The sequence below is a fragment of the Armigeres subalbatus genome, chromosome 1 (assembly GCF_024139115.2).
Source record: "Armigeres subalbatus isolate Guangzhou_Male chromosome 1, GZ_Asu_2, whole genome shotgun sequence".
Lineage (NCBI taxonomy): Eukaryota > Metazoa > Arthropoda > Insecta > Diptera > Culicidae > Armigeres > Armigeres subalbatus.
In genome coordinates this window covers 63,552,513-63,564,257 of record NC_085139.1, presented here as the reverse complement: position 1 = coordinate 63,564,257, position 11,745 = coordinate 63,552,513, and the positions used below count along the sequence as shown (strand labels likewise).

The following is an 11,745-nucleotide window of genomic DNA, read 5'->3' as shown; positions in this document are numbered from 1 at the left end:
TTCAGGCAACAGGTTGGCAAAACGGTGACAAAGTGTAACGTTTTGTTAAAACTACTGTACCCTTTGATCAACCGCCGGTCGTCATTGTCCCTGAAAGTTAAGCTTGCTGTCTACAAGCAAATCATCCTCCCTGTGATTGAATATGGCATGCCGGTCTGGGAGAGCTGCGCTAAAACCCACCACCTCAAACTTCAACGGGTCCAAAACAAATTCCTGAGGATGATCCTCAACACCCCTCCCAAGACAAGAACATCCGAGGTCCACCGTCTGGCCGGGATAAAGACCTTACATGAACGCTTTGGTGAGTGTAAAGAAAAGTTTAGGGTCCGTTGCTTGCACTCGGACCAACAAGCGCTTAGGGCGCTAGTTCAAATCTAGGTTATCAAATTTTTATTGTAAATATTAGTTTATGGTTTAATTTTTTGACATGATTTGAAGCAAAAGGCTTGACTTGGTGCATTTGTTACCATGATCGACTGTGATTGACTTTAAAAAATGGAGAATAGAGTGTTTTCGAAAGCAATTCCCTTGTACATCCGAAAATTGGCGGTTCGTGAAGTGCAAAATGGTCATTCTCACCGTGTTGCTGCTAAGAAGCACAATATAAGCAAAGCAGTGGTTGAAAAAAAATTAGAGAGGCAAAAATTTTTCGGATCAGTGGTAGAGGCAGAAAGTACAAAACGTATGCAAGAATGGACACCAAGATCAAGCGTGAAGTAAAGAAGAACCCGAAGATAACTGTCCGCGAGATCCAGGAATCCGTTCAACTACCAGTTTCAAGGCGAACTGTTCGTCGCCGTCTCGTGGCACAGGGGTTGAAAAATAAAATTGTCCGGAAGCGCCCATTTATCAGCAAGGCAAACAAAGCTAAGTGGCTTAAATTTGCTAAGGAGCATGCTGATAAGCCACTAGAGTTCTGGAAAACGGTCTCATGGACAGACGAATCAAAATTCGAGCTGTTTAACCGAAAGCGGCGAGTTCGTGTATGGTGCAGGCCGGTAGAGGAGCTTCAGGAGCGCCACACCCAAGGAACGGTGAACCATGGAGGAGGAAATGTTATGGTGTGGGAGTGTTTTTCGTGGAGTGGAGTGGGATGTCTCGTAAAAATCGACGGCATAATGACAGCTGATTCCTACATCAACATCCTGCGGGAAAATTTAAAGGTTTCCCTGATTCAAATGGGCCTTGAAAGATAATTTACATTTCAACAGAACAATGACCCGAAGCATACTGCTAAGAAGACCAAGTCTTACTTCCGGATCAAACCATTGGAATAGCCATCACAAAGCCCGGACCTTAACCCTATCGAGGATTTGTGGGCGATTCTCGATAGTAAGGTTGACAAAACTGGTGTTACCAATGAATATAATTATTTTCAATCCCTGGAGGGTGCCTATATAGAAGGAGCTGAATTCACAGCACCTAAAAAACTGTTGGAGAGCATGCCGAAGCGCCTGCAGTAGGTCCTGAAGGAGGACACATTAATTAATAAAGTGCATTTGTTTTTTTAAACCTTTTTTTTCTGGGACCAATATGAAGTGGGCACTTTTTTGTCACTGTTTTTTCTAATCAATTTGAATTGTTTTTCTTTTTTGTTTAGAAAAACTCGTTTTCACCAGAATTCTGTAGGTGAAACTTAAAAAGAATATAAAAAATAATATATTAGAAAAGAAATTAGTGTGTTTATATTATTTATTTATTTATTATCAGACTAAGGCCGGAGTGCCCTGTGCTGCACATAAAAGTCTTCTCCATTCAGCTCGGTCGATGGCTGCACTTCGCCAACCACGCAGTCTGCGGAGGGTCCGCAAATCGTCCTCCACCTGATCGATCCACCTTGCCCGCTGTGCACCTCGCCTTCTTGTTCCTGTCGGATCGTTGTCGAGAACCATTTTCACCGGATTACTGTCCGACATTCTGGCTACGTGCTACGTGTGTTTATATTAATTTGAACCAAATAAATAAGAAAAATCCATAAAATGAGCAAGTGGGCACTTAATTTTGCCTACCAGGGTAATTGAGATTTACACGCAATGGCCTTCTACGCATAATTGTCTTATGTTACCATTGATGAAAAATGATGAAAAATTCAAACTTGAATCGATTTGTCCAACTGAAAAAATGAACGTTTGATGATAATAAAGACTGAAAAATGTTTACAAGTGGTCATCCGTTTTATGGTAATAGTAAAATTTTCAGATCTAATCGATTCTGAAATCAAAAAGTGACATGGGACAGTTATGTGTAGAACGGCAGTGTACAGGAACTCTAGTACCTTGGTATCAAGTGTATTCAATGTTCGTTTGATGAGACTGCCGACAAATCAAAACAAAATATTTAGGAATATATGCGTGTGATATTCTATTTCAGTTATTTTCGTAATTGTAATTTCTTCTATTCTTATATTTAAAACGAGAAATCTTTGTCTTGTTGCTATTGCTAAAATCACTATTTTGTAATTATCGTAGAATAATTTACTTAAAAAATAACTAAACTTCGTTAGTTTTTCCCATCATCCGTCACCGCTTTCTCTGACACCAAACTCGGCCCTTCTGAGTTAATTGTAGCCAGCATTAAAATAAACCGTCTGCTTTTCTTCCTGCTCTTGTGCGTGTTGCTTTGCCAGATACATTATGGCGGCAGCCAGTGCAGCATGGTTCACAAAGCTCGTGAATATCGTTGCAAATTTTAATACTGGAAGCATCATCGGAAGCACTCCAGCCAGAAGCATCGACGGAAGTAGCACCGCAGGAACACCCAAACGGATCAAATGTTTCATCACTTTACGCGTTCCTTTGTTCTTGTTGCGATCGCGATCCTTGTCCCCGTCTCGAGCTCGACCTTCGTCCACAACGTTTTCAGACGGTTGCTTTTGGATTGAGAATTCCAACGTGTCACTATTGCTGGGTTTTATTTGGACTCCAAATCCCGGCAAAAACTTGATATCGACTTGACGTTCGTTGAAGAGCAGGGCTAAACCATGATTTATTCGTCGATCAACCTCCGTAGAATTGAGGTGTAGCAATCGTTCTTCGAATAATTTGTTGTCTGGTCGTCTATACGAAGGCAGGATAATTTGCTGTACGTCATGAGTCAGGTTTCCGGTCGTTTCAAATTGGTAATTAAGCGATTCCATGTTTTGTAGCACATAAAGTCTACTACAGTCCAGAATAGAAGCTTTGGTCATGCAGTTAAGCACTCTTAACGGAAGCGATCGATCGTACGGTAATTCAACAACCGGGGGATCCTCCAGTGGTGGAGGTAGAGTAGTCGCATCAAGCTCGTTCTCACTGATAGTGGTAGACTCCAACTGCTTCTTGAAGCTTTGGTGATGATTATCGTGTCCACGATCGCGTCCATTATGAAAGTGGTGAAACATATAACGACTACTCGAACTCGCGCCACCACTGCGACTTATTTTGCTATGGAATGTTTTTCGGAGCTCACTCCAAGAGGGTGTCACGATCAGCAAAAGGGAAAACGCTATCCGGATGAGCTCCATGACGGATTCGAGCACTTTCGATTGTCGTCTAGGTATCGCCACCCTAGAAGTTCTCACAGGCCACAGCCGAGGACTTGATGCAACTGCAGTTCACTTTTGTTAAAACTAAATCGGGTTGGAAGCTCTTGCTTTCATCAGCGCTAATTCAAGACTGACTGGCGTCCCATCGGAGTCGGTGGCTGAAAGCGGTGATTCCGGTCTCGTGCACGGCAACCAACGACGATCGAGGAATAATGGACAGTGATCTACGCTGCTGATGCGCTCGGTTGGCTGCTGTTGAGGCTGGTTTAACGGGTTGGTTTGCCAGTGGCAAGTGTTCTACTAAACGCGGGAAAAAGTGGGAAAGCGATCCACTTGTAGTTTTTCCTTCTATATTTATTTTATGTGATTGGATATGTTTCAATTTTTCTTGGGGTTTTCTCTTTTTGTGGTCCGGAGTAATGGTGATCGATAAAATGGAAAGTTTGAATTGGATTAAACGAATTTGGGAGGCTGGTGATGATTTTCCCGCGATAATTGCAGCATCCTTCGATCATCATGACGAGATCGGTTGCTTGCGAAACTGGGTGGAGCATGTTGTCTTTTATTTGATCGGATACGATACAATTAAAAGAATATGTATTTCGAATAATTCAAATGACAATTTAATCAAAAAAATCTGACTTTGTCAATGACTATTTATTTTACATTTTGTTTGCAAGTTGCAACCGTGAATAACTCACTATAGGTAATCGACAGCATTATATAATCATCATTAGACGTATCCTCAGGCCGTGGGCCTCAATCGTAAAGGGGGATTTCCCCTATGGACCGACCAAGGTGGCTAAGCCACGGCTAAGTATCGTCCAGAATCGCCCGCTGGCCCCGTCGGACGAATATCGTCCACATCGCCGTTCGCTTCGCTATTCCGGCGAGATTTCTGGGCCGCACAGCTGGACAGGAGTAGCTGTGCCGGCTATTCCGGCCCCAACATCAGCGGTATGTATCGGTACGACAACTAGTGCTAGGTCACATTTAACGAATTAATACACAAATTTATGACACAGAACAACACGCACAAATAGGAATCAATAAAATAAATATCCGACAGTGTTAGTTTTTGTTTACCACAAAAAAAAACTTGATTACCCAGCAGCTAGCCGACCCTGAGATTGCCGGAGAGTCTCTTGAGTCCTGGTCTGTCCCAGATACTGATATATTGTCGAGGTATGTAGTTTCAGTTATTAATTCTCAGTTCTCAGTTTTTAGTTCGAGACGAGCCAGCAATTCCTGGAGGAACTTCCGGAGGAATTCCTGGAGAAACTTCCAGAGGAAGTTGTGGAGGAACTTCCAGAGGAATTCCTGAAGGGGCTCTCGGAGGAATGCCTGGAAGAACTTCCGGCGGAATTCCTGGAGGGACTTCCGGAGGAACTCCTGTAGGAACTTCCGGAGGAACTCTTGGAGGAACTCCTGGTGGAACTTCCGGAGGAATTCCTGGAGGAAACTTCGGAGGATCTTCCGGAGGAATTCTTGGAGGAGCTTTCGGAGGAATTTCTGGAGGAACTTCCGGAGGAATTTTCGGAGAAATTCCTGGAGGAACTTCCCGAGGAATTCCTGGAGGAACTTCCGGAGGAATTCCTGGAGAAGCTTCCGGAGGAATTTTCGGAGAAATTCCTGGAGGAACTTCTGGAGGAATTCCTGGAGGAACTTCCAGAGGAATTCCTAAAGGAACTTCCGAAGGAATCTATACCATTTCGTCGAATGACATTCAGTCGAATGACATTTGGTCGAAAAGACATTACGTCGAATGGACATTTGTTCGAAGAGACATTTAGTCGAAAATGAATTTTCAATCCACTAGAGACGCAGGACATTTGGTCGAATGACGTTTGATCGAAAGTACACTACGTCGAATGGACATTTAGTCAAAATCAAATTTTAGAATGAAGAATCTTTGTACATTTGGTCGGGCGACGTTTGATTGAAAGGACATTTGGTCAAAAGCGGATTTTCGAATTATTTATCTTGGTATGTTAAGTCTAATGATGTTACGTCGAATGGCAAACCGTGGCTAAAATAACTTTAGTCAATAACAATTAAAAAATAAATGATTTATCGCGGTGTTTCTAAAAGTCACATAATTATTGCTCCAATATTGTCCGAAGAATAATGGGTTCATAAAATGTATATTTTAACTTAAAACAGCTACGCAGTCTTTAAGGATTAAAACAAGATTTATATTTGTCCAACATTTCAACACGGGGTTGGTGTCTTCATCAGAGGAAAAAAATATTGATGAAGACACCAACCCCGTGTCGAAACGTTGGACAAATATAAATCTTGTTTTAATTTTTTAATCCTGCGTAGAAGTTTTAAGTTAAAATAACAATAAACAGTCGATCATTCGAAAGTAAAAAAAGCATAAATAATACGAACACTGTTAATATTCCGAGAATATTCCCGACTGGATATTGACTTTGGCGAACCCCTCTAACCGACTACGATTAATCCATACCACCTGGTCAAAAAAAAATTACTCGAATGATGTTTCATCATTAGACATGACGCCGAATAGACATTAGGTCATATGGCCGTTTGGTCAAAATTAAATCAGAAAAATATATTAAGCTCTTTTAGTGGAATGTATTTAACCGTCTAAGACGAGTTAAGTACTTTCCATTTAATTCCACCAATTATTTTCGAATCTTTGCAGATACGTATTTCGACCACAACTGCGTGGTCGTCTTCAGTGTCTCGTACTTGACTCGACTCGTCGAGTATCAATGAAAAGTATAAGAACAAAGAGTATCAATGAAAAGAATAAGAAAACCATTTCCATTCGACCAAACGACTTTTCGGCTAAACGTCCTTCGGAGCCGCACACTAATTACGTACGCAATTTTTTTGAGGTTTTCTACAAACCCACCCCCCGCCTCCCCCCATGTAAGATATTTTCCATTCAAGTATTTTTTTATTTATATGAAGGGTAAGCAAATGGAAGACACCCCACTCCCCTCATAATTTCTTACGTAATTAGTGTATGACCCCTTCGACGAAATGTAATTTGACCAAAAGTCATTAGACTAAATGTCAATCAACGAAATGTTCCAAAGCCGACTACGATGAAGCAAAATAACATTGATATCATTGGTTTTTGACAATGTGCCGAAAATAGAAAAGAGGTTATTTCACCATCAGTACCTAATATTTTGCTATTTCTGTAGGTTTTCAATTTTTCTATAATCCTCCAGAAGTTCCTGTTAGCTCAGATGAAAAATCCTCATTGGCTTTCGTATTCGTTCCTTCCGCTACTGATGGAACTTCCTCACTTTCACTAAATTCCTCTAATCAGTTTTTCCATGTATCCTGTGGACTATTTACTCAAATGTAACCAAAATAACCAAAAATCTATTGACGAATTAGCCATTTAGATTTAACTAATTACCTATTACCGACTAAACATTTTCAACATTTGACTAACTTTCCATTCAACCAAATGTCCTTTCGACTAAATGTCCACTCGACTAAATGTCCATTCGACTAAATGTCCACTCGACCAATAGTCCATTCGACCAAATGTACATTCGACTAAATGTCCATTCGACTAAATGTCCATGTGACTAAATTTACTTTCGACTAAATGTCCATTCGACTAAATGTCCCTTCGACCAAATGTCATTCGACGAACTGTCCCAAAGCACTTCCGGCGGAATTCCTGGAGGAACTTCCGGAGGAATTCCTGGAGGAACTTCCGGAGCAACTCCTGGAGGAACTACCGGAGGGATTCCTGGAGGAACCTCCGGAGGAACTCTTGGAGGAACTTCCGGAGGAACTTCTTGAGTAATTCCTGGAGGAACTTCCGGAAGAACTCCTGGAGGAACTACCGGAGGAACTCCTGGAGAAACTTCCGGAGGAACCCCTGGAGGAACTTCCGGAGGAACTCCTGGAGGAACTTCCAGAGGAACTCCTGGAGGAACTCCTGGAGGAGCTTCTGGAGGAATTCCTGGAGGAGCTTCCGGAGGAACTCCTGGAGAAGCTTCCGGAGGAACTCCTGGAGGAGCTTCCGGAGGAACTCCTGGAGGAGCTTCCGGAGGAACTCCTGGAGGAGCTTCCGGAGGAACTCCTGGAGGAGCTTCCGGAGGAACTCCTGGAGGAGCTTCCGGAGGAACTCCTGGAGGAGCTTCCGGAGGAACTCTTGGAGGAGCTTCCGGAGGAACTCCCGGAGAGGAGCCTGAGGAACTCCTGGAGGAGCTTCCGGAGGAACTCCTGGAGGAGCTTCCGGAGGAACTCCTGGAGGAGCTTCGGAGGAACTCCTGGAGGAGCCTGGAGGAACTCCTGGAGGAGCTTCCGGAGGAACTCCTGGAGGAGCTTCCGGAGGAACTCCTGGAGGAGCTTCGGAGGAACTCCTGGAGGAGCTTCTGAGGAACTCCTGGAGGAGCTTCCGGAGGAACTCCTGGAGGAGCTTCGGAGGAACTCCTGGAGGAGCTTCGGAGGAACTCCTGGAGGAGCTTCGGAGGAACTCCTGGAGGAGCTTCGGAGGAACTCCTGGAGGAGCTTCCGGAGGAACTCCTGGAGGAGTTCTCGGAGGAACTCCTGGAGGAGTTCTCGGAGGAACTCCTGGAGGAGTTCTCGGAGGAACTCCTGGAGGAGTTCTCGGAGGAACTCCTAGAGGAGCTCTCGGAGGAACTCCTAGAGGAGCTCTCGGAGGAACTCCTGGAGGAGCCTCCGGAGGAACTCCTGGAGGAGCCTCCGGAGGAACTCCTGGAGGAGCTTCCGGAGGAACTCCTGGAGGAGCTTCCGGAGGAACTCCTGGAGGAGCTTCCGGAGGAACTCCTGGAGGAGCTTCCGGAGGAACTCCTGGAGGAGCTTCCGGAGGAACTCCTGGAGGAGTTTCCGGAGGAACTCCTGGAGGAGTTTCCGGAGGAACTCCTGGAGGAGTTTCCGGAGGAACTCCTGGAGGAGTTTCCGGAGGAACTCCTGGAGGAGTTTCCGGAGGAACTCCTGGAGGAGTTTCCGAAGGAACTCCTGGAGGAGTTTCCGAAGGAACTCCTGGAGGAGTTTCCGAAGGAACTCCTGGAGGAGTTTCCGAAGGAACTCCTGGAGGAGTTTCCGAAGGAACTCCTGGAGGAGTTTCCGAAGGAACTCCTGGAGGAGTTTCCGAAGGAACTCCTGGAGGAGTTTCCGAAGGAACTCCTGGAGGAGTTTCCGAAGGAACTCCTGGAGGAGTTTCCGAAGGAACTCCTGGAGGAGCTTCCGGAGGAACTCCTGGAGCAGCTTCCGGAGAAATTTCTGGAGGAGCTTCCGGAGGAACTCCTGGAGGAACTTCCGGAGGAACTCCTGGAGGAACTTCCGGAGGAACTCCTGGAGGAACTTCCGGAGGAACTTCCGGAGGAACTCCTGGGAGGAACTTCCGGAGGAACTCCTGGAGGAAATTCCGGAAGAACTCCTGGAGCAACTTCCGGAGGAACTCTTGGAGGAACTCCTGGAGGAACTTCCGGAGTAACTCCTGGAGGAACTTCCGGAGTAACTCCTGGAGGAACTTCCGGAGGAACTCCTGGAAGAACTTCCGGAGGAACTCCTGGAGGAACTTCCGGAGGAACTCCTGGAGGGACTTCCGGAGGAACTCCTGGAGGAGCTTCCGGAGGAACTCCTGGAGGAACTTCCGGAGGAACTCCTGGAGGAACTTCCGGAGGAACTCCTGGAGGAACTTCCGGAGGAACTCCTGGAGGAACTTCCGGAGGAACTCCTGGAGGAACTTCCGGAGGAACTCCTGGAGGAACTTCCGGAGGAACTCTTGAAGGAGCTTCCGGAGGAACTCCTGGAGGAACTTCCGGAAGAATTCCTGGAGGAACTTCCGGAAGAACTTCTGGAGGAACTTCCAGAAGAACTCCTGGAGGAACTTCCAGAAGAACTCCTGGAGGAACTTCCGGAACTCCTGGAGGAACTTCCGTAGGAACTCCTGGAGGAACTTCCGGAGGAACTCCTGGAGGAACTTCCGGAGGAACTCTTGGAGGAACTTCCGGAGGAACTCCTGAAGGAACTTCCGGGGGAACTTCCTGAAGAATTCCCGGAGGAAATTCCTAAGGAATTTTGCTTCATTATCTTTCGCTGTCCTTCTTTTTATCTATTCTTCTTGTCCTCTTTTTAATCATTATCTTAAGATAGAGAATATGTGAATCAAATTTGGATGAAATCAATCCACCCTCCACCATTTCACCAATAGCTCGTTTACTCCCTTTATAATCTCTTCTTATGATAGGGAATATGTGTACCGAATTTGGTTGAAACTTGTGCTGGGGTTGTTCAGGAGTTGCACTGAATTGTGATTTTGTTGTTTGTCAATTCCTATCAATTTTAAAACATTTCATGTGGAAGTCTGTACGACATTGTCAAAGGCGAATATATCATTAAATGGCCGGGGATCTGCCAAATCGCACCAAGCGCCAACGAAAAATTTTCTTATTTTTCAGCCTAAGCTTTCGTTTAACAGATTTAAACGATTGCAAATCGTATCAGATACTACTCCACTCCATAATTGAGACTATTCTGCAAGAAATGAACGTATGAATTCTCGCTTAACTTTTCAAAAGGACCTAAGTAACATTTTTTTCATGAATTAATTTGAGTACTGCAATCAAAAGCTTTCATATTGGTCTGTTGATTGCGCTATTCAAATTAATTCATGAAAAAATGTTACTTAGGACCTTTTGAAAAGTTAAGCGAGAATTGATATGAAATGATCTCCGATTACCTTTTACGGACAAAATATCACTTGTCATAAGACGAATGTGTACCTTCCCATTTAATTCCACCACTTGATTGTACCTTGACAGATACGTATTTCGACCTCAACAGTAAGGTCGTCTTCAGTGTCTCGTACTTGACTCGACTTAGGGTAAGACGGTATAATATGCCCCCCCTAAGGCAACTCCTCGATAACTTTTTACTTTTCAACGCAATTTATGCAAACTTTGTGTTATTTGGTAGTCCAGGAAGTCGCAAATACATTGCCCGTGAGTAGTCATACAAAAATATTACAGGTAACACGTTTAGTATTAGTTTTTATCAATTTTATCAATCCCATAACAAAAAGGCTACAAATCCTTATGCGCTTGACATTAAAAAACCAACATAGGTCCATTTAGGGGCTCCATAAACCACGTAGACTCTTGAGGGAGAGGGAGGGGTTTCCAAAAAGTCTATGTTAGTTTTTTTATTTTTATTTCTTTTTGGAAAACAATTTATACAGAAGCTATGCAAAGTTCACTTGTTTGATTTTTTCGCAAAACTTTATCGATATAATCTAATGAATTTCACTTAAATAATAGTATGAACTACGACTTAAAACTATATGGAAATTTCCGGGAAATTCTCCGAAGTATTGTATAAAAACTTCCGAGAAAATTTCAAAATTTCCACTTGGATTTTATTACAGATTCTACTAGTTTTTTTTTATTTTCGTCGGGAACTTCTTTGGAAACTATAAGTGATTCTTTAGCATTTTCACGGGAAATTATGTCGCACTTCAATGAAGAGTTCCGCGAAATTTCCGCAAGAAGCCCTTCATTGGAGATTTTCTGGGAAGTCCCCGGGAATTTTTTATTAATTTCGGAAATTCTTCTGAATTTTCGCGAGAATTTTTTTTGGATATAGGTATAAGCGAAATTCTTTGAAGTGTCTATGGGAAATTCTTCGTATATTTTACGGCAATTTCTTCGGGAGTACTAATGCGAATTCATTAGAATAATCGATGAAAAATCTTAGGAATTTCTAAAGAAACTGTTGAAAATTTCCACGAAAAATTATTTGAATTTCCCACCAAAAACTCTTTGAGTTTCCGCAAAAAAAATTTGCAGTTTTTGTAAGAAAGCTTTTGTAATTTTTATGAAAAAATACTCGAAATTTTTAGGCGAAATTCATTATAATTTCCACTGCAAATTATCCGGAATATTCTTTGGAATGTCTATAGGACGAAAAAAATCCTCAGGAAATTGCTTCAAATCTGGAAGAACGTAGGAAACCATTCCAAAACTCAACGGGAAATATTTCTGAATGTCCATTAAAACTTAAAATTACCTCGGGTAATAATTCTTCACGGAAATTTTGAAAATTCTTCGGATTTCTACTAATTTAAACTGGCGTGATGCGTAACAGATTTTAAGCAGTGGCGCACCGATGCAAAAGTGTCGGCAGCGAGGTGCACACTTCTAGGAGGAGTCGAATTCAACAGAAATTAAATTAATTGACTTGGAGATTTGGTTTCA

At 43.3% G+C, this 11,745-nt stretch overlaps 1 protein-coding gene across 1 annotated transcript; it reads right to left on the bottom strand.

Annotated features, from left to right (window-relative positions):
* Positions 1-2,387: 2,387 nt before the first annotated feature.
* LOC134207315 (uncharacterized) lies at positions 2,388-3,729 on the bottom strand. The gene has a single exon (XM_062683061.1). The coding sequence runs from the start codon at positions 3,500-3,502 to the stop codon at positions 2,558-2,560; it is 945 nt and encodes a 314-aa protein (XP_062539045.1). The 5' UTR covers positions 3,503-3,729; the 3' UTR covers positions 2,388-2,557.
* Positions 3,730-11,745: the final 8,016 nt, after the last annotated feature.